The sequence below is a fragment of the Leptonychotes weddellii genome, chromosome 12 (genome assembly GCF_054177405.1).
Source record: "Leptonychotes weddellii isolate Sample4059 chromosome 12, ASM5417740v2, whole genome shotgun sequence".
In the NCBI taxonomy this organism is placed as follows: Eukaryota; Metazoa; Chordata; class Mammalia; order Carnivora; family Phocidae; genus Leptonychotes; species Leptonychotes weddellii.
In genome coordinates, this window is record NC_138380.1 from 38,893,253 (window position 1) to 38,915,651 (window position 22,399).

At 41.5% G+C, this 22,399-nt stretch overlaps 1 protein-coding gene across 7 annotated transcripts in view; it reads right to left on the reverse strand.

The window, feature by feature from the left end:
* The window catches only part of BMPER (BMP binding endothelial regulator), a 242,622-nt gene that overhangs the window by 110,011 nt on the left and 110,212 nt on the right, over positions 1-22,399 (reverse strand). For all 7 annotated transcript variants that reach the window (XM_081800290.1, XM_081800293.1, XM_081800288.1 and 4 more), the window contains one exon: positions 3,511-3,610. In XM_081800290.1, coding sequence (XP_081656416.1) covers positions 3,511-3,610 — 100 coding nt within the window. The remainder of the gene's footprint in view (positions 1-3,510; positions 3,611-22,399) is intronic.

Sequence of the window (22,399 nt, forward strand, 5' to 3'; positions counted from 1 at the left end):
AAATCCTTTTTGGCAAGAGGCAGGATATAAATATATAAATATAGTCAAGCTTCTTTCTCCACCAATCAAAATATATCTTCTTTTTGGCTGAGCTCCACATGACCTCCTCAGAAGCCCTTTTACCTCTTAGAATGAGCAGCCCCTTCCTGTGTTCCCACAGCTTGTAGCTTTTACTACATTTATAGTGCTCAGTACTGTGGCATGGTTGAATGAATGAATGGTGAACAAATGGATGGATGGATTGGTGGATTGATGATGCATCAGTAGATCACTGAACAAAAAGACTCCTCAACAAGTTTATCTCCCTGAACAAATGTGAACAATTACCTAGATTATCACCCAATAAAATATAATTTTTACCAGGGGCGCCTGGGTGGCTCAGTGGTTAAGCGCCTGCCTTCGGCTCAGGTCATGATCCCAGGGTCCTGGGATCGAGCCCCGCATCAGGCTCCCTGCTCGGCGGGAAGCCTGCTTCTCCCTCGCCCACTCCCCCTGCTTGTGTTCCCTCTCTCACTGTGTCTCTCTCTGTCAAATAAATAAATAAAATCTTTAAAAATATATATATATATATATAATTTTTACCTAAAAACACTGATGTAAAGCTTTTATCACGGAGCCTGGCATTCATTACACACCCCCCGATAAGTGGCAGATAATGAGTATTATCATTATTAGCAGTAGTAAAATTCCAGTATGATCCTAGGCTGTGTCACTCTGAGAGGTGCATTGGGTGTTCAATGTACACAAACCTCTGATGGGTCTCTTCCTTGAAAATGAGAAAGAGAGGAAGAGAATGTTGCAGTGCAAAAGGCAGAGGTATGTCATGTAAATGAATCCTAGTCAAAGGAATATTTAACAGCAAATTGGTGTCCAACCAGCCAAAAGTCTAATTAGTCTAAGATTTCAGGATCTAGAAGGTATCCTAATGTTTACTTTTTTTTCCTTTCTGTCTTTTATTGTGTGGGTATGTTTCTTTTTACCCCTGAGGAACATAAAATCTTACCTTAATCCAAAGTCATCATGGCCCAAAATAAGATAAAACATTCAAAAGAGTGGTTCAGAGACTCCATATACAGCCTAATTTAAGCCATTTCCACATTATTCCACAGGGTTTAGGTCAATCAAAAAAGGTCTCATTTGGGAGAATTATGATTTTCAAGTTTCCTAAGACTTGCCATTCCTTTTGTAGTCTGTCTTACGACCACAAGTGGACAAAAACAATCTGCATTCAATACAACAGCCATTGCTCATATGAGAAGTTTCTGAGCTGACTCAGCACATCCACGGTCCGGGCTTCAAAGCATTAATCAAACCTACTTATCTTCAGTGTCAGGCCCCAAATGCCACTTCCTCTGTGATGACTTTCCTGCTTAGATGGAATGCTGTGTCCACCACGACCAAAAGCGTGATAATTTCAACCACAGTGAACTAGCTAACTCTGTGCCAGGGGTACAAGTAAGCACACACTGGCAACCCAGGAAGCACACATCTCAGTGGAAATGTCTTTAATCAGGCATGTCTAAAAAATTCTTCTTTGTTCTTTTAATTATTTCATAGTTACTTAAAAAGTATGTGCGTGTGTGTGTGTATGTACACATGTAGCAGGAAGGTACACATTATTAGATGAAGAGTTGGCAGAAAAATCCCTCAAAGAAGAGAAAACTGCCTTCATTTAACAAGATATCTTTATCTGACCACTTGGTTGTAGAAAGACAGACTCAAGCTATCGCTGTGATAAGCTGGGAATGAAAAACATCCATCAAGAGGGTGTTCTGGAATTGACAAGAGCAAACTATGATGGAAAGGAGAGAGGAATCAAAAAAATAAAAAATAAAAAGGGGGTGTGAACAATAACTGATAGGAGGCTGGGTCCCAAATAAAAGATAAACAGTGATACTCTCCTAAAGGCAAAATAGTTAAAACCTTTGAAGAACAAAGGGAGTTTAAGGTTCCATTTCATGTTGTTTGCTGTTCTTCTCTTTAATCACCCTCCTCATGGACTGCAAGCCTTCAGTAAAATCTACTACATGAGCCTTGATTCAACAACACCATAGAATGTGGAAAGACTGGAGAGCGAGTGTCCCTGGAAGTACAAGATGATGTTAAAGGAGGAGGAGAAGGATGAGGAGAAGAAGAAAAAGAAGAAGGAGAAGGAGGGAGGAAGGGAAGGGGGAAGAAGAAGGAGAAGCAGCAGAGGCGAAGGAGGAGAAGTTATTATCTGAGAAGGAGGAGGAGAAGGAAGAAAATAAAGAGAGAAACAGCAGGAGCAGAAACACAAAGCCAGTGGTGACTAGGAAATGTGTTAACTTCCTCAAGGATCCCTGGAGATTTGAGTGGGGTTGCTGGGGGATTCTAGTGGGAGATGTTCTATTGTATTCATATGCTGGGCCAAAGTATTTTTATTTGAATCTTAGTCTGACCTCTACTAACTCAGGAGTTTGAAGATCACGTGTAAGAAGCTGGCGTACGGATTATAAACAAGTGCCAAAGGATCTCTTGCTCTAGACTCTCCATCGCAGGCTGTCTCTTTTCAGTTAGCAATGTGTGTGCCACTCTCCGCATCCCCAGGGAGGCTGAGCAGCAGCAGGTTAAAGCACAGGCATAGGAATCACAGGGACTCATGTTCAGGCATCAGCTCCGTAACTCACTTGCTGTGGCACCTTCTAGGAATCTACTCCCCTCTCCTGCAATAATACTAACCAGAGCACCTACATTACACAGCAGAATGATAAATTTAGCACCTACACAGCACAGCTTCCTGAGAAACTTTAATGAGAAAAAGCATATAAAGTGCTTTGCACGGTGCCTAGGACATAGTAAATGCTCAACAAGAAATGACGACTAATCCTCCTTTTTTTGTTGGCTATTTTTCATCTTTCCTTTCCAAACCTCTTGCTTTTGGTGTTATCCTCCGGCCTGTTTTTGCCTCTAAAAGTAACACTGGCCTATGTTCCTCCATATGTTAACTTCATATGCCTTTAAAATACTAGTCATTTCTACTGATCATCATATGCCCAATGAAAGATAGTTTCTTCCATACTGTTCTCTCAATCAGGAGCTATTATCCCAGGTTGTCTGGTGAACCAGGTTTACAGATACACGGGAAGACAAGAGAGAAGTAACCCCTGTAGATGGGGTGCCTGGGTGGCTTAGTCAGTTAAGCATCTGCTTTCAGCTCAGGTCATGATCTCAGGGTGCTGGGATTGAGCCCCGCATCGGGCTCCCTGCTTCTCCCTTTCCCTCTGCCTGCCCCTCCCCCTGCTTGTGCTCTCTCTCTCTCTCTCTGTGCCAAATAAATACATAAAATCTTAAAAAAAAAAAAGAAAAGAAAAGAAACCCCTGTAGAGAAATCAGAAAAGAGATAAACTCCTATAATCAGAAGAAGCAGTTATTCCTAATAAGCCATGAACTAGGACAACCTGAGAACCCCAACACAACAATGTGAATGAAGACTCTCAGCAGAAACTCCCAAGAATTACATTGTTCTTTGACCTGAAAACAGTCACTCACCCAAACATTTGGGGCAGCACTGTCCTGGGGGAGTGTGGCTAAGGTGCTGAGGGCAGGAGAGAATGGGACAGACTTCTCTCACGCACTGTGTCCTGCCTCCCTGAAGAAAAGAGAGAGAGAGAGAAAAAAAAGCACATTTAGAAAAGTAAGTGCATATATATCATATAATCAAGATGTCTGGAACAAACCTAGGGCCTTCCCTGTATTAGGTCCCTGGGGTGACTACTCACATCTGTGTAATTTCTCCCAACTCTCCATTTATCTTCCCTGTAGGCCACACGAACTACATCCTCAAAAAGACTGTCCCTGAAGAGATTATTACAGCATCACTTCTCCCCACCCAACACCACTTTTATTTATCTTTTTCCTTCTCAGGACTAGCCAACCATCTCAGTTTGCCTGAGATTAGAGGCTTTCAGTACTAAACCTGGGAAAGTCTTGGGCAAACCAGGACAAGTTGGCCTCTCTTTCCAACCCCCAAGCAAGCAATCCCCTCTGGATTTTCTTGAGAATTCCTCCTCTTTCAGACCCCCATCTTTCTGTAGGTTCTGCAGACATCTTCCTCCAAGAATACTTCCCTTCCTGCCACTGCTTAAAGGTGTTGCTAGCATGACTCAGTGAGGCTCAGATTTAAAGAAGTAGCCAGACTGCTGAAAATGGATATGCTGAAAGCCAATATTCAGAAGAACCATTTCACTGAATTCACTCAGCTAACCAAACCTGTTTCTATCATAAGTAGACGGCAAATGATGATTGATATTGGAAGGAATGGCAAAGGCTCAGCTGCCTATGGGAGAAGTTCTAGAGCCTTCAAATTTTTCCCTGCCCCTCATTCTCTGCCCTTTCCTCTTTTCTGACACCCTTTCTTTCCTTCTTTACCTCAGCACGCCCCACCTCCTCTGGCCGTCAATCTCTCTCCCCTCCCCACAACTCGAAGATGCAGCATGCCTACTCCCCCTCCTCAATGCCTCACCAGAGGCATCTGTTTTTCCAGCCTCAGCAACTTGTAATTGAATCTTCAGAAAGCTGGGGCAGGGGGAAAAAAAAAGTGCTTTCCAGTCAATTTACATCCAACACCCTTGTAAGGCTCATGTGAAAACTATCCTGTGCAAAATGAATTTCTACCAAATTTATGAATAATTATTTTTTTTTTAGAAAAATCAGTAGATTTGGTAAACAGATCACTAGGCAAATGCAATTTCAGTGGATTGGCTTCTCTGGGATTTGAGCTAGAAAGCAAACTAGTAGACCCTCAGGTACCCACTGTCTGAAACCGGTAATTTATATCTCAAGAGGCCTCAGGAAATGAGGAACTCATGCCTCAAAGAAGGGAAAGATTCCCCGAGGCCTTTCCTCACACCTTCTCCAGCACTTTCTGCAATAACACCAGACGTTAGCCGTCTGGGTCATATTCATGCCCATCCCCGCGCACGGCCGCCATCCATTGTTCCTGCTCTCCCTTCCTCGTCTTGCCAGTTTTGTTATTACTGTTTATTTTTTGTTACGAGTGAATGAAAAGGGTAGGGCACATTATGTCTTTTTAAATATTTATTATTTTTAAGCCACTTTCACATTGGATTCTTCCCCAAACCAATAGAGAACATGCAAAAACACCACAAAAAGCTCTTCTGTTGTTTTTATGTTATTTCCAGATCAGCAAGAATCACTAAAAATCTCCTAAGAATCCCTGGCTGTTTTCTGTGAGGTTCCTCACTCCACTCTGCATAATCCTAAAGTCGGGCCTTTCACCAGACTTCGGAGGCACATAACCTGAGTCTGGGTCAGACTCTGAGGTCTGCCCTAGCTTATACATAAACCGCAAAAGCTAAATCTAGAGGGAGGACATAATGCTTCCCTTAATTTTTATTTGAAAAAATTCATCTGCAAGCAGCTTCCTAAAATCTTGAAGCCTCAGGCCACATGAGGCTGCCTGTGTGTTGGCTTCTTGTAGGTGCACAGAGAACATATTCTTTTCATCGATATTCTCTGTTCTTGTTGGAGCAGCATCTATTTTTCAAGCATATTTTAAAATTAAAACTTTTTAAAAATACTACATAATTGCATAGGAGTTAACTTGTCCAATGCTTCAGAAAGCTGGCAAAAGATTATGTGGTCTCCGGTAATTTTCCTTACACTAAGGTCAAAGAGTGGATTTTGCATACATAATACAACTGCAGTTTGTCTTTCCCAAGAGCCCGTTAAAGTAACTTGAACTCCAATCTGGGTTTGCTAGTTTAGTCAAGTTTTATTTTGTTTGGGTTGCAGTATTGTGGTACAGCCCAAGTCCCGAGGCTGCATTCCAATTAATACCAAAGAAAGTGCCAGCCCTTTTCGGCTCACAACCTGCTTCTGTGATTTCAACTCAGCAGGGAATCTGGTTAAATGATGAGATGTGGCTGAGTTGTAAACTAGGGAAGTTAAAATAGTAGAAGTGAACATTTCTGTTCCTAAAAATGTACTAACTCCTACTGTAACTGCACTAACTCGGGCTCTATCAGATTATCCCAATCTTTCTAACTGGCTTCCCTGCCTCAGCTCTCTTGCACTAACCCATCCTGGACACTGCAATATGTCCAGGACTCCTTTCCAACATCCATCCATCATTTCATTAAGGATCAAATATATGTTTAAGGTCTACATATGCTGAGGAGACAGCAGTGAATATAACATACAAAAATCACTCGCTTTTTTGAGCCTACGTTACCACTGAGTATGTCCCCATGCTAAAGTGGAGGATGACTTACCACTGCATTCGGGATAAAATTCAGGCTCAGTGTCCATTGTAGAAGCAATTATGGGCTCACTAAAATCGGTTTCTTCTTCTCCTGACATAGACCAACACTACATTTCTCAGACTCTCTCTTTCGGTTAGGTCGTATGACTAGGTTCTGACCAAGAGGTGGACAGAAATAAAAAACATGCTTCCAGGCTTGACCCATAAAAATGTCTCATCTCAGTGCTCCACACTCTCACTTTCTGTCTCTACTAGATGAATGGAGGGGATATCAATAACTGTACAAGATGGGAAGAGCCTGCTTCTGCTTCCCTGAGTCACCATGTGGAAGTCTATCCACTAAACACTTGCAATGAACTATTAAATGAGCAAGAAATAAATTTCATTGCATTAAAATACTCAGATGCATTAGGTCTTTATTACCACAGTTAGTCTGCTTTGTCAAGATACCCCATAATCTTCTCTCCCATCTCCTTTCCTCACTATACCAACCCGGAGAGGGGGGGTCCAGTGTATCTTCTTTATTATCCCCAGGCACATCTGTGGCCTGCCATCTTCTTTATATGTACCTCTTTCCCTCTCTCCCCCTGTCATTGACCCCTATAAAAATCCTGCTTTGGGGCGCCTGGGTGGCTCAGTCGTTGAGCGGCTGCCTTCAGCTCAGGTCATGATCCCAGAGTCCTGGGATCGGGTCCCACATCAGGCTCCCTGCTCAGTGGGAAGCCTGCTTCTCCCTCTCCCACTCCCCCTGCTTGTGTTCCTGCTCTCGCTGTCTCTGTCTCTGTCAAATAAATAAATAAAATCTTTAAAAAAAAAATCTTAAAACTCCTGCTTTGTTCAAGGTCTATTTCAAGCCCCTTCTCACCTGTGAAGCCTTCTAGACCCCTTCATTTCCCAGTGACCCACTCATCTTTCCATATCTTTTTCATTCTCATATGTATTCCTGTATTTTTGACACATACATAGAAGTTTAACGCTGCAAGATGACACTGGTTTTGCCTCCAAGCTAATATCCGTCAGGAGAGTGACAGACTGGATGAAACATCTCAGTAAAAATTTCTTGAATGAAAGAAGAGCCACCACACAGGATGAGCTCTAGAATCTCAATGAATTTCTCAAACCACTTTGAACTACAGGATGCTGATGAGACGGTATAGTTTCAGGGCTGTCTGCATCTGCTTACCTTGTGTTTCCTTGGGTTTTGTACATGTTAGGTACTAACTAAATGTTTCTTGGTGCTGGTATACCAAAAAGCAACACTTAACGTCACCTTATAAGCTGGCAGGATTCCTAGGACCCCATGTGTTTTGTTAAATGTTTGAAAATTTCTACATGGTCAAAATACACAAGGATTAATGACTATATTCTCATGTGGTCAACAAGGAAAGGAATGCTAGGAACTTCCATAAGTAGTGGCGAGTTATGATTTCCACCATTTCTCCTTAGTTTGTTCTTTAGAGGTGGTCGTTTGTTCTAACTGCATATCCTAGTGCTTCTCTGAAAGCAGCTGTTTTTAAAAGAAAGACATGAAACTTGTCCCAAGTCTATTTACCGCCCCCTTATTTTTTTGTTTTAGCTGAGTCAGTCAAGAACACAATTGTTTTGAGTCAAAGTTTACCCCAGAGCAGCTGTCTTGCTGCATAATAAAAATCTATCTTCCTGAATATAGTAATGAGTGCAAGATGATAAAACCACAGCCATGTGCATACAGGCTTCTTCCCCCACCCCTGAAGACCACCGAGAATTGAGGGCTGGAAACCACACTATAACATGTGACATAGCACTCATCCCTTGACCAGGATGCAGAGCTGGCTCCCCAACAGGAGGCATTTCTAACCAGTTAGAACCAATCAGCTACACTCAGCCACATTCTAGAGGAATTTTTTTTTTCCCCAATGTTCATTCAATTGTTTGAAGGGAATGGAATTCTCCATTAATTCTAGATGAAGGTGAGAATAGGGGAGAGAAAACCTGGCAGGGCTAGTGTAGGGGAGAAATATATCTTGAGTGCAAAGAGTTTATACGTGCACCATAATTCTTATATTCATAATAGCCAGTGGTGCAAAGCTGACTTGTGAATAGAGTAACCACTCTGAATTGAAATTGGTCAAAAAACATCACAAGAGAGAAAGGATGTCCTTAGCCATCCCTCTCTTTGACCTGCAAATTTATTTTGGTAGTTTCAGAGCATGACAGTTACTTCCAGGGGTAAAGGTCTTGATCTTGGCCAGTGCACAACAGAAAATCAAAGCAAAGATGGCCAGCAGGTGAGCTGTCTGACGGAGGGAGCAGGAGTAGAGTGGACAGTGGGAGACAGGAGAGCCCAAATTGTAGTGGGTGATGAGCCTACTTTAGAGAGAGAAAGCTATTTATAGATATGCATACACATACATGGACACATGTGTACACATATGTACACACACGATATTGACATATATGTACATAGCACTGTGGTATAATAATATAATGGCTGTGTTTGTGAGAGTTACCCACTAGACCAGGGTCTTTCAAGTTTGGCATTAATAACAGTTGGGGTCAGAGAAGTCTCTGTTTTAGAGGGCCATCCTGTACATTGTAAAATATTTAACAGCATCCCTGGCCTCCATCCACTAGATGCCAGTAGCACCCTTAGTCCCCTGTTGTAAAAAACGGAAATGTTTCCAGACATTCCTAATGTCCCTAGAGGACGAAATCACTCCCTATTAAAGACCACTGTCCTAAACCAATGTTTTCTCAAGCCACAGCCCAGGAACCTGCACTTTCAATAACTTTCCCAGACAAATTGGATGCTACTGTCCAAGGCACTGCATTTTGCAAAATGCCTCACTGACATGAGCTTCCAGCAACTAGGTTTTGAGGCTTATTTATCTTGTTAGTTCCTCCAGCAACTAGCACACATCACAGCTTATCACATGTGCTCAAGACATGCATTCTGAATGATGGAGCACATTTCGCATGTGGGGGAGTTCTCTCTGAGCCATGAGCCAGGCCCTACTTCAGGTTGCTGGTGGCTAGAGGCCACTTTACTCAGGCCTGTGAGGGAAGAGAACAGCAGGAGCAGAGGCAGGGGTGGACTTGTGATTGAGGTTGATGGGGTAGAATTCACCAAGGGGTCTGGGCTGAGACCATGGCAGGCTTTACCATCACAATCTTTTTACTCTAAGAATCTGAACATTATGCTACCCATGGGCTTACATTTCCAAGTGATAAAATACAACTCAACTTTGATTCTCTATACACAGAGTCAGGAACACATCAGCAAAGTTTGACCACAATACCTATTCTGTCCCATAAAAATCTTGAGCCATCACCCCTGAGAAGTGCCCCCTGGACTGACAAAAACAAAACCCTTTTGTCCTTCATACCTATTCAAAGAATCATGACCTCTGTCTCGAGAATCAAGCCTAAAACAAATTCCTTTTACATTTCCCATCAATTAATGTCTCTAAGCCCAATTGTATTGTTGTTCATAGTATTGCTTTGGTTTCCTGTTGCTGCCGTAATAAATTATCACTCAGTGGCTTAAAACAATACACACTTAATATCTTACAGTTCTGGAAGTCAGAAGTCTGAAGTCAGTCTGGGCTTCAATCAACATGTCAGCAGGGCTGGGTTCTCTCTGGAGACTCTAGGACAGAATCTGTTTCCTTGCCCTTTTCCAGTTTCCAGAGGCTGCCAGCCCTCCTTGGCTCTCGGCCTCCTTACTTCATCGTCAAAGGCATTAACACACCATCTTCAAAATCTCTCCCTGACTTGGACCCGCCCACCTCTGTTTATAAGGCCTCTTGTGAGAGGGCCCATCCAGATAATCCAGGATAATCTCATATCAAAATCCTTATGTTAACCACATCCGCAAAGTCCGTTTTGCCATGTGAGGCCAGTCGCAGGTTTGGGGGATTAGAACATGGATATCTTAGGGGCCAGGGGATCCATTATTCTGCCTACTGCAATTATTGTTTAAGAAATGTGCAGTCCCAGACATAATATTTTAGGCCTTAGGTGACCTTGAAACACTAAAATAACCCACTCTATCAGTCATTCCCTCATTGAAAAAGCTAGTTTTTCCCATTTTTTTTTTTTTTATCAGAAAGAAAGAGATAACTAAGAATCTCAGTTTAAATCCTGGTCATGTGGTTGCTGAACTGAGCAAGTTCATGCCCACTTTTTGTTTGTTTTTCCTGCGCTCTTCTCTAGTTCTTTCACTGTACCTTTCAGAAGGTGATCTCCAACCAGACAATCTGAATTTCACATCTCATGTACTCTCTCTTTTATTGTCATAGGCCATTCATATGCCCTAGTGGACAGCTCAACATCTTGGGTGTTCCTAAAGTAGGAAAGCTGTTGTGTCGGCCAACAGACCTCTTCGGCGGCAGCACGCTGGCCATGCTGGTGAGCACTACTCCCCTAAACTCAAGCTCCCACCAAGCCGTATGACTTGGCTAGTCACCCTCTGGCCTGCGCTGGCGAGCCCTGGAGGGACTTCGGTGTCCTCTGGTGGCCAGACAGACGACTCCCGCCGAGTTTTACGGCACCCCTCATATTCAAAGACACTTACAGAAGAATGCCTGTCCTGGCACCCCCCCGGGTTTGCATGGCACTGCAGCGAGGCCTCAGTCCACTGGCAGGATGACGGGCCAGGTCCCAGCGGCTATGGACACAGTGCTGGGCTTCGAGCGCACCAAGGCGCAGAGCCAGAGGTCAGAATTTTGTAAAAGAAATACCAGATTCTTAAATAAACAGGTGATGCATATATGTTTACTATTGTTCCACTAATGCCATTTTAAAAGGAGGTTTCTGTATTGTGTTTGCCTAAGCCTCCTATTTAAAGGTAAAACTCGTCTATATTCCTCTTTGAGTCCCTGCTTTTAGCGCTGTCTTGTCACTCACCTGAAGGGCAGGTTGCTGTTTCTGTTTTTGCTTTTTCGTGTTTTGCTTTGGAAAAGAAAATTTCGAAATTCTTCTTCCTCCCCAAGCCCCACTTTGGCATGCAGGCTGACACACCAACTGCTGATAAGATTGGGATATGGTTTGAGGCAAATTCCAACTGGTTCTGGGTTTCCACAAATATTTCATGGCATTCTTTGTCTATTTTAGAAGCAGGAAGATAAGACCACCCTATGGGACCACGCGCAGAAGAGACCTCCGGACAAATGCCCTGGGAACTGAGGGGTGGGGGAAAAAGCCCCAAGAGTCAGAACAGATTAGACAGCCCTGGTTTGTTTGGTGTCTGCGAGCAGGTGCTGAGGGATGGCTGGAAACCTAAGTGATCCGCCCTGAGGAATGTGATACCCCTTTCCAGGGTTCACTGGGCGGAGAGGCAGGGTCTTACCGATAAGGCCCTGAGAATCTGGCCCTGCTATGCTGGAGAGCATGGGTGTTCCCCCTCTCTCAAACAATCGATACATAAGCAAAGAAATTCACAAGAGAACAGCCTCCTAATATTTCAGATTCCCAGAGACCTCACAGACCACCCTGGTTAGGATGCCTCTCAAAATGCGACCACCCCCAAAAAAAAGCAAAAGAAAAAAAATGAGCCCTTTTCCTTTTCTTGCCATTTTTTATCAAAGTTCAACCTTTCATCATCATGTAAGTAGTCAAAGCTGTTACAAGCCTACTGCTGACACATCAAACGTTTTATCTACAGTCTGGCCCACTTCCAGGGAGATGAAAAGAACAATCATTCAGAACTCACACCTCCCATGAGTTATGAGCCATTCCTGAAAGGAAGGAAATAACACCACTGCGGAGGAGAAAGGGCATTTTTCATATTCCTTAGGTTGTCTCCACCACAGCAAAGCTGGAGATGCACTGAGGAAGAGGCCCCATGAAGGCCTTTGATGGGGGGCAAGGCTCTACAAATACTGATCCCCAAAGACAGAAACCCAAGCATCACTGATGAACTGTTTCTCTGAAACCTTTCAGTTGACTTTTAAGTTTGGCTACCAAAAATAATTGATGTACACTACCTGCTTTGCCCATTGTTTTATTTTGTTTCCATGGTGTTCCATTTGCATTTATCACTTGCCCCAAATTAGGCTGAGATTCAATGGGGGCAGAAGCCATGTGAATATTTCCTTTATCCTCCACAAGGGCCTCAGTCCTCCTAGCCCCACAGTGAAGCCGCAGTAACATCAGAAGTGCTTGGTTTTCACTTAAAACCTACTTGCTGGGTTGTCAGGCAGAGCTGAAAGTCAGTCACAGGTGTCTGTGTTCCAGTGAGGTTTCCTGAGGCACAAAATTATCTGTTGTTTTCAAATGAATTAGTCCTAAGTAAGATGTATCTGGATCCCCGCAATGTATTGACAAAATTATACTTTACAAGTTCTTGGAATATTTCCTAAATCTGGTACGCTTGAACACACTACTGAAAAATAAGATTATATTTTCACTTCATTTTAACTTCTGAATAGCAGTTGGCTAGTCACAGCATTTTGGCTTTTGTTTGCCCATTCAACAAACATTTGAATTTCTACATGTTAGACACGGTGGTCTTTAAATGAAAAATTTCAAAATCTTCATTCAATATAAATTACGCTTACACAGTTCTCTATTTTGTATCAAGTGACAATTTCCTAAAATTTTAACAAAATCTTAAATGTTGTAAGTAAAATATGAAGGAGTCCTATAAACACCCTGACCTCATTCAAGGGACCCTGTGCAGGGAGACTAGAGATTTCTGGCACCGTTCATTCAAACTAATGGTGCCCCTGGGTATTGGTCTTGTCAACCAATTCAAAGTTTGTGTTCTGAGACAAACAGGCTGCAACCCAATCTTGGCAAGCTCTTGGGATGATCATAATCTAGGCCAAAGATGATCAAAGGAAAAGAAGTGTACAGGCTGTTGGAAACAGCTGCGGAGGGGGTGGGGGGTCCCACTTTGAGCCAAAGCTAGCATCCAGACATGTCTGGGCAAGTCCAGTGAAAGGGAGAGGTTCACCTGCGTAGCTTCTCATAAGAAAAAAATCCATCACCAGGGAGGAAGAGATGCAGCACAACACAACCACCAGTCCCTGAGCCTAATCACAGAAGGAAGGCTTTAGTGCAAACAGGACTTGGCATCTGTCACTCGAGTCACCCCAAGTTGTGTCATGGACGCCCATTTGGGTCCTAGAGGAGAAAGATGATGAAAGGAAAGCCTCAGAGAACAGCGTCATTGAAACCTCTGTGACATATTCAAGTACAGGGCCCTTCCGATTTGGGATTCCTGTGATTGAGTAAAACCACCCAAAACAGAAAGTGATGTTGGTCCCTCCCAATTCCCCTCCACACTGCTTTATCATCAGAGGCTTCCAGGACGTTAGCAGTGATACACAATAAAAGAGGGTGGAAGTTGAAAGTAGTAGCCATGCTAGGTGGAAAAGCAAGGTGCCCATGAAATGGCAGCGGTGCCAAACAAGAGGAAACAATGGCAGACAGACACAGTAGGAGATGGACTCTTACCCAGTCCAGGAAAATCATATTTCCTCTATCATGAACTCTGACCTGCTAGGAGGACTGGCCATCAGTATCCAACACTAGACAGTATAAAATAGCCCCCTAATAGACAAGGCATGGGTATACTGTATTCTCTGACAAACGAATTCATATACTGGTCAAGTAGAAAGAAAAAGTGCTTGGCCTCTTACAGATACAATGAGTTATATTTAATCAAGCTTCTCCTGGAATAATATCTGGCCAGGTTCAGAATCACTGTCTGGTGATCTTGGCCAGAACATGTGATCAAGAGGCCAGAAGAGGGAAGGTACCTCAGTGAGGCAGCAGCTGGATGGAACGCTTGCCTGGTCATGTACAGCTCTGTAACTATGACAACACTCTTAGCAACCACAGACCTTTTTTTCCCAAGAATGATGGAGACCCAGGACTGGACAGGTCAAATCCTTAACCTTATTGAAAGGAATGGAAAAAAGTTCTACCAGAGCAACATAATTAGTACCTTATTTCAGAAAATGATACAGATAGGACTGGGTTGAGGACTGGGTTTTTTAGACCCAGTAGCTAGGACAGAAGTTCAAGTGCTTGTCAGAACTTCCCTCAGTGCTTCAATGGAAACCAAGGATAGTCTCCTTGGAACTCCTAAGAAGCTAAAAGAAGAAGAGTGGAAGGTCACCTTTAATTGGAAATCAAAGGAAAGCCAACCCACTCAAAATAGCTGTCAGGACTTTAGTGGTGAGTGGACCAAACACGAGCCACTCAGAACCTGCCCCAAACTCTCTCCAAAGACCAGTTTTGAAGGGAAAATTTGGGGGTGGGTGGGGGAGAGAAATGTCTAGGACTCAGGGAGGCAGTAGTTCAGAACTATCCACCATTTTATTATACCAGGCCAACTGGAAGGTGATGGCAATGTCTTGAAAACAGGCAGATTAAGTGAAAGCCTGCATACTGAAGGCGGACCCTTTTGACCAAGAAATCCAGAAAAATCATATTTTAAATTGATAGATGTTACTTATAAAAAGCCTCATCCATCAGGACTACAGTTTGGTTACCAAGTTCATAGAACTGATATAAACAAGTAGCTCAAAGTATATGACCACCTCATTATCAGAACATTGCTAGTTCTGATTGGTTGAATATATTTGTGATCAGAACAATATGTGGCATATTCACAAGTGTGTAGACTATAGATATTGCCCTTGCAGTGAAGTATTTTTCTTTAGTTTTAGTCAGGACATAAAATTTTGATTTGTACTAAGTAGCTATCTGATAAGGTCTGTTCAGGGACTCTGCGGATGAGACTCCAAAACCAAATGTCTCCATCTCCCTCCAAAAATTGCTAAGGTGGAAAATACACTTAACATTTATGTTACATACATATTTTATTAAAATGCACTGTGTGAACATTCATGCACAATGAGTATTTTGTATTTTTGTTCTAGGAAAGTGTTTCCAGTGGTCTAGGACAGAGCATATGATCTCCTAAGCCTTTTAACTGATCTGGCCCGAGATGACCTTTAGGCTCAATTCTTGTTCCCTCTTTTGCAAACCCTCCCAAGCAGACTCTAACTTTGCAATCACAAGTGGCCCACATCCCTAGGATCAGTGGTTCCTAGAAAATAGTTGCTGTCATTACAATAGTAATAAAACATGCCATGGTGGGGAACTTGAGCAACCACAAGAAGGTAAGGATTTAAAATCCATAGTTCTCAAAGGCTCTAATGGGCTTGACTTTAAAAAGCAGAAGAGCTCTCAAAACTTGGAAATAAAAGGAGCAGTGTGAGCACCAAAACCGTTCATAGCAAAAATTGTAAATTACTCTATTCTCAAACATTCCCAATTCCAAAGGGTACACAGGAATGGAGGAAGAGACTCTCAGTTATACACGTATCCCAGTGTTGTGGGCAAAAGACTGCAAATCTTTGTAAAGAGGCTGGGGCGCCTGGGTGGCTCAGTCCTTAAGCGTCTGCCTTCGGCTCAGGTCATGATCCCGGGGTCCTGGGATCGAGCCCCGCGTCAGGCTCCCTGCTCCGCGGGAAGCCTGCTTCTCCCTCTCCCACTCCCCCTGCTTGTGTTCCCTCTCTCGCTGTGTCTCTCTCTGTCAAATAAATAAATAAAATCTTTAAAAAAAAAAAAATCTTTGTAAAGAGGCCATTTCTTTCATCTAATATTTATACATAAGGTATTTGCATTGAAATATGCTCAAAACTCCAAATATGATCTATGAGAGTTACAGAAATAACAATATCCACGAATGTGGAAATGATACTAAACTCCAGATACTGGGTGATGAATCAAGAATCAAGGGAAGACAACTTTTTTAAATGTTTATGAAATCCTAGTCCATGAAGACATGAGAAGATCTGTGCCTTAAACTCAGTACAAACCAGGAAAGTTTCCAGATTCTAAATCAAGAAGGAAAAATGGGAAACCACATGACTCAAAGGAACAAACCCCTGGCGTTAAGGGCTCCTTTAGACTCCAGTTTATTACTTTGTACCGAAGTTACTTTACTTCTCTAAATTTCAATTTCTTCATCTGTAAATTAGGAAAACAACAGTACCTCTGTGTCACCGAGGTCATGCAAAGAATAAGACGATGGAAGAAAAGCTTTTAGCCCAGGGCCTGGCGCATAGTAAGCACTCATTAAATGTTTGCTCTTACAGATATTTAAAGTCAAATTAATTTTGAATCCCAGTCAGCTCCATAAATTAATAAATGAGTGGACCTTGGGCAATTTATTTAATCTGAGTCTTGGTTCTTTTATTACCAGACAATGCCATTTTTCCCACAAAGCTACTGTGAAAATTTTATGAGTGAATGTGCTTCATGTGCCCAGCATAGCAATTGAGCTATAAAAGTCCCTGATAAAAATGAACCTTCAGCCCCCTCACCTCCACCCTGCTCTCTTTAGGATCAGCCATTCAAAGTATGTTTCAGTGGCCAAGAGAACAGGGCTGTGAAAGGTACAGGGCTGTGGTGACTTTTCCTCCAAATTAGTTGGAGAACATTTGTGTGTTCCTTGGCACAAGGAACACATGGAGTAGTCTTTGTGGTATACAGTAGTATATACATTGCCCATGTATTTGCATAAAGTTTCAAAGCACTTTCTTGATATATGCAGTATGACAGCTGCTGTCACAATATATTTATGTAAGTTCTACACAGATTTTATAAAATAAACTTGCAGATGTTTGTTTTCCTAAGGAGGGGTATGTTTGGGGGTTGATGGGGATAATCATTTCATGATTATAAATATTTCAGAAATGCCACATATTGGTAGGGTGACCTGGTTTATGGAATGTTGAAGCCAAGAATTCTTTTCTTGATTTCATGATTATCCCCATTTCTCACTATAGAAAGTAACACATGCGGGCCCTCTCCCCTGCTCGAGGGCCACAAATGGGCTGGTGGGCCCTAAGAATAAGGGAGGCAACCCCACAGATCCAGGAAGTCACTATATAACCGTTTTTTTAATGCTTGTTCTGTAAAAACCAGCACTGATGGGCACCATAGCCACAATCCGTCTAAGGTCTAGTAGGAAGAATGAAATAGATGGCTGTGGCTTGTAGCACCCAGAATCCCTCAGGCAAACTTGTCATAGCCCCAGCTGGCCGTCCATCTTTCCATACGAAGGAGTCAGTCAGATGTGAAAGGCAATGACAATTCCTTACCAACAAATGCCAACGTTTACCTCAGTCTTCTTTCAGAGCACCAGAAGAACTGTCTGGATTGGCCAAATCGTTCCCTCAAAAATAGCGAGGTAATTTATACTCAGTTATCTCCTACAGCATTTCCTAGACAAGTACTTTGTGGAATCCTGTTTTATAAGAAGTCACTAGGGTTTCCATTACATGACTCCTACAAAGAAATGAGTAAGGTTGTGTAAAACAAAGTTAAATTGCTTTCTTTATTGCAAGACTTTTCTTATCCTTTAATGCATATGGATATGCAACAGGGAGATTATCGGTATGGTGTTTCTCAAACTTACTTGACCATAGAACCCTTTTGTCATGGCGTATGGTACAATATAATGAGGAACACAATTTGGAAAATGCTAGTCAACTTCAACTTACTACTGTACACTTGTCCTAAGTTTCTACAATGATAGGGTCTTTCCTCTCTGGGGGAAATTTCTCGGCAACAATTTTTGTTTAAACAAGTCCTCATATTGAGCAATCAATATTCCTTCATCGAGCAAGCAATTCTATTCCCCAAAGCCTTCCCTTCCCATAAATGCTACATTAAATGATATGCTCCTCAAATTCAATTTAAGATTATATTTTTAGAAATTCCTAAAACCACTTAACAATGGTTTGTTTGAAGGATACTGTCAATACAGGTTATCTCAGGATTCCTGTTCATTTTTTTCAGGATTATCTTGATTTTTTTTTTTTTTTCAGAATCTTTACACATTTTACTATAGAAGAAAAGAATTCTTGGCTTCAACATTCCATAAACCAGGTCACCCTACCAATATGTGGCATTTCTGAAATATTTATAAATACCATAATATGAAAACTCTACCTCCCACATCCTCTGAAAATATAGCTGGCTACAAATTCCCCAGGCAGACGATGTGGGATATGTGGTTTCCATGGCTTTAAAAGGGGTATTTGTAGGATATGCTAAGGAATATATCAGCCATGTCTTTCTCCAGGGTTTTTTTGTTTTTGTTTTTGTTTTTTGCCTAGCAAACTTACCCCTCAATATCTGCCTCTGGGTGGCCCTAAAAAAGTGACACATTGTAAGCAAATAGAACCCTGATAGATTCCTCAGTAGGTGGTAATGGAAGAAACAAACATTTAAAGGAAAGGCTTGTTTACCCCTGCAGCTCCCTTTGGGTAAGACCTCATGGGACCACAAGTGAGGCCGTGACAGTCCTGGCTAGGTGAGGTCAAGGAGCTGTGTAAACTGAGTAAAACAAGGCAGGAGCTTTGTGGATCTGGCAAGAACACCAGGTTGGAAGCAGTCAGAAAAATCAGTGCCCTTCCCAGTGTTTTAAAGAGGCAGGGATCAAAATAGCAGGAATTTCAATCTCTAGCCCCTTATTTCCCTCATATTGAAATTTAAAAAATATCAACAAAACATTATTTTTTTTAAAATGGGAGAGGTTTGGGGGCACCTGGGTGGCTCAGTCCCTTAAGCATCCAACTCTTGACTTCAGCTCAGGTCATGATCTCAGGGTTGTGAGATCAAGCCCCAAGTAGGGCTCCATGATGAGCATGGAGCCCGCTTAAAATTCTCTCTCTCCTTCTCCCGTTGCCCCTCCCCCCCCGGCTCACACATACATGTGTGTGTGCACACTCTCTCTCAAGATAAATAGATTAATTAATTAATTAATTGTGACAGGTTTGAAGCAGCTTCTCCATTATTTTCATTTTTAATCTATGACCTTCAATTTTGTCTCAACATAAATGTAAAATTTTATATCCACAGTCAAGGGCTGTGTCCTCAGTGCCTACCATGATGTCTTTTTCTGATAAATAATTACAGCTTTTTTTGATAGACCGCAATACCATTGGGTAATCTACCTTCCCCACCCAAAGTCCTAGCAAGCAGTTTTCATGATCTTTCCATAATTAACATTTTATTGCCCACTTAATATTCCACTATGTTAAGAATATTCTTTATGACGAATTCATAAACACTTCTCCAAATTCTAATTCTCTCTAGCTTAGAAAGGTCTCATACAGAATTACTCAGACTAGTCACCACAGCCCCAGCTGGCTGTCCATTTTTCCATATAAAGGAGTTAGCTAGATGTGAAAGAGAATATAAATGTGTCCATAACTGCATACAGGCTCTTCTCTTATCCTTCAGGTAGGTGGAGCCCATGGTTGATGCCTCCTCCCGGGTGGACAATGTGAATATCCGGGAGCCTCTAGATTATAGGCCAGCAATGATATGGGCATTTCTGAACAGACACACAGGAACCAAAGGACAAGGTAATGCTAAGAAAACTGGGAAAAAGGCAAAACATGATTTGCTTTATACTTACACTAGACATGGATTCCTAATTTGGGCTATATGTGGAAAGCCCCACTTAAAAACTAGTGGTTTTCAAAGTTTTGACCTCAGGATCCCTTCACAGTCTTAAAAATTATTGAACCTATCAAAGAGTTTTTGTTTACATGGGTTATGTCTATCTATCAATATTTACTGTATCAGAAATTAAAACTGAGAAATTTTTAAAACTTGTTCATTTTAAAAGGACAAAAATCCATTACATTAACATAGACAACACATTTTTATAAAAAATATCTATGCCATCCAGAATAACACAAAACAAAACAAAAAAATCAGTGAGAAAAGTGAGTTTTACCATTTTGCAAATCTCTCTAAGCTCTGGCTTAACAGAAGATAATTGAATTTTCCTACTTGTTTCTTCCAATTTATTGCAATATGCCATTTTAGGTGCAGTATATAAAGAAAATCCAGCCTTATACAGATTTGTAGTTGGAAAATAGAGGCAGATTTTAAGAGCCATTTCATATCATTGTGGATATTCTTCTTTGATACTATACCAAAATTCAACAATCTTAAAGGTTGGTTGTAATGCGAAATTCAAAACCGTATCTTGTAAGTGGAAATTTTCCCCATGCATGATTTTTGTAATGCTATGTATTGGTCATTTGGAAAATATTGATTTAGGCAGATCTCCCTAATGTTGGTGTATTTCATTATTGAATATCAAAAAGAAATTACATTTATTAATGTCATCTTTTATCTCTTCATAAGTCTTTAAGTATTAGAAATATGTCAAGCACACAGTGGTAAATACAAGTTTCCCAAAATTCTAATTTTCACATGAAAGTTCAAATTTTTATCACTGATGATTTATCACTAGACCGCCATTTATTTTCTTTAAAGTGACATACTCATTTTTTTTTAATTTTTGAGAAAATGTCTGCCAAATGTCAAAGTCTGAATAATTTGCCTGTCAGTCATTCTTTCAAATAAAAATGGAATTCCATGAAAAAAATGTCTGGCTCAGCTCACAACTCAAATAAACACGTAAGTGTTTTTCCTTTAGAGATATCCACTGTATTTCAATATTCAGCAGTATTTTTTTGCACACTTCCAATGTTAAAATGATGTGTATTCAAGGGTAAGAGTTATTAAAAACAAATAATTTTTTCATTTCATCAAGGACATTTTTAAGTAAAAATGGCTTTAAAAATTTTTTTTAGCTAAGAGTACATGATGGTGACCAATACAATGACCACTTCGGTGCCATTGCTTTGATCCACACTAAGGCGCTAGCACTTTTACCCACCATCAGTATAAATGTGAACAGAGCAAAAAAGGCAAATAACGTCTTCGTATTATGACAAAAATCGTTTTAAAACTCATGAACCCTCTGAAACAGTCTTAAGGACTCCCGGGGTCCATGGATTACACTTTGAGAACCGCTGACTCAAATGCCTTGACTCTTACATTCTTGAGGTCTACCTCCATGAAGTAATTCTTATAACCATGATAAACAAACCAAAGTATAGCAGTGCACTTGGGTCACAGAAATGAACTCTATGGTCCCAGAGAAACACTGTACATCATCACTTAAGTTGGCAAGTTCACTTAGTGGACTGTAATACCATATGGACTACAGAGTGAAAAAGGGATAATCACCACCACCCACAGAGCCAGCTATATACGGGCAATCAAAGCCTGAAAACACCAGTTTTGTTCCAGTAAAACTGTCAAGAATCCATATTAGTCATTTACACCCATATTTTCAGGTATTCAGTAGAAAAAGAGAAAGCTTTTTGTGTGGGTAAAAAAATACAGTATAAACCCAGGAGGCAGGACTGAGAAAGAGCAGATGCTTGTGTCTCCAGAGTTTGTACTTTTTCTCTAAAAACACATCTGTCATCAACTTCAACCTAGAAGACCAACTAAGTACTTCTATAAATAAACACAGTGCCCATTTTCGTTTTAGTGACTCTGAATTCTTGGTAATCAATCTGATGGCCATGAGACACCAGCTAACCCTCCTCCAATATGCTTTAGTTGGGGTGTCCTCACAAGATGGTTACTGTCTTGAGTGAACCAGGACCTACAAGAATCAGACCTGATGTGCTACAGTCAACAACATGGCATTTTTAGCTACTTGTTTAGAATTTCTATCTAAAGAAAGATAAATGAGAAGTTTCCATATTCCCCTCATTTCAAAACCCCAGAAAACTTTGCATTAAGTTGACTCACAAAGAAGAAATAATCCAATGGAGAACCTGTGATTCATAACAATGATGGCAGTTGGAGTGTCTCATAGACTAATAAAGTCATCCTTTGACTCTACCTGGTCCTGTTACCTTACCACTGCTCCAAAAGTGTCTACCTAGAGCCATGGCCCTGTTCTAGTTCCCACACCAATAAGGGCAAAAGAAAGTAGGGGGTCAATGAGTCTCAAGCCTCTACCTTTCCATCTCCCCAGAGGTACTTGATACTGGATCACCTTTCCTGCTAGCCTGGGCCAGGAGTAATATTCTAATGCTAAACCCAGTGTAGGGGATCTGGAATTGTTCCTGAAATTCTAAGACTTCTTGAGCCTTTATCCCAATACCTCCTGGTCTTGGGCCTCCCCTGCCCTCCCAAACTCCCCGGAGCTGGACAAGCTAACTGATAAATCCTGTTTCAGCCTCCAAACAAAGGTAAAACCCTAACAGGTAGGTCAGAAATATCTTAGCAGCTCTACCTCCAGAGCTTTTCCTTTTAGGCACT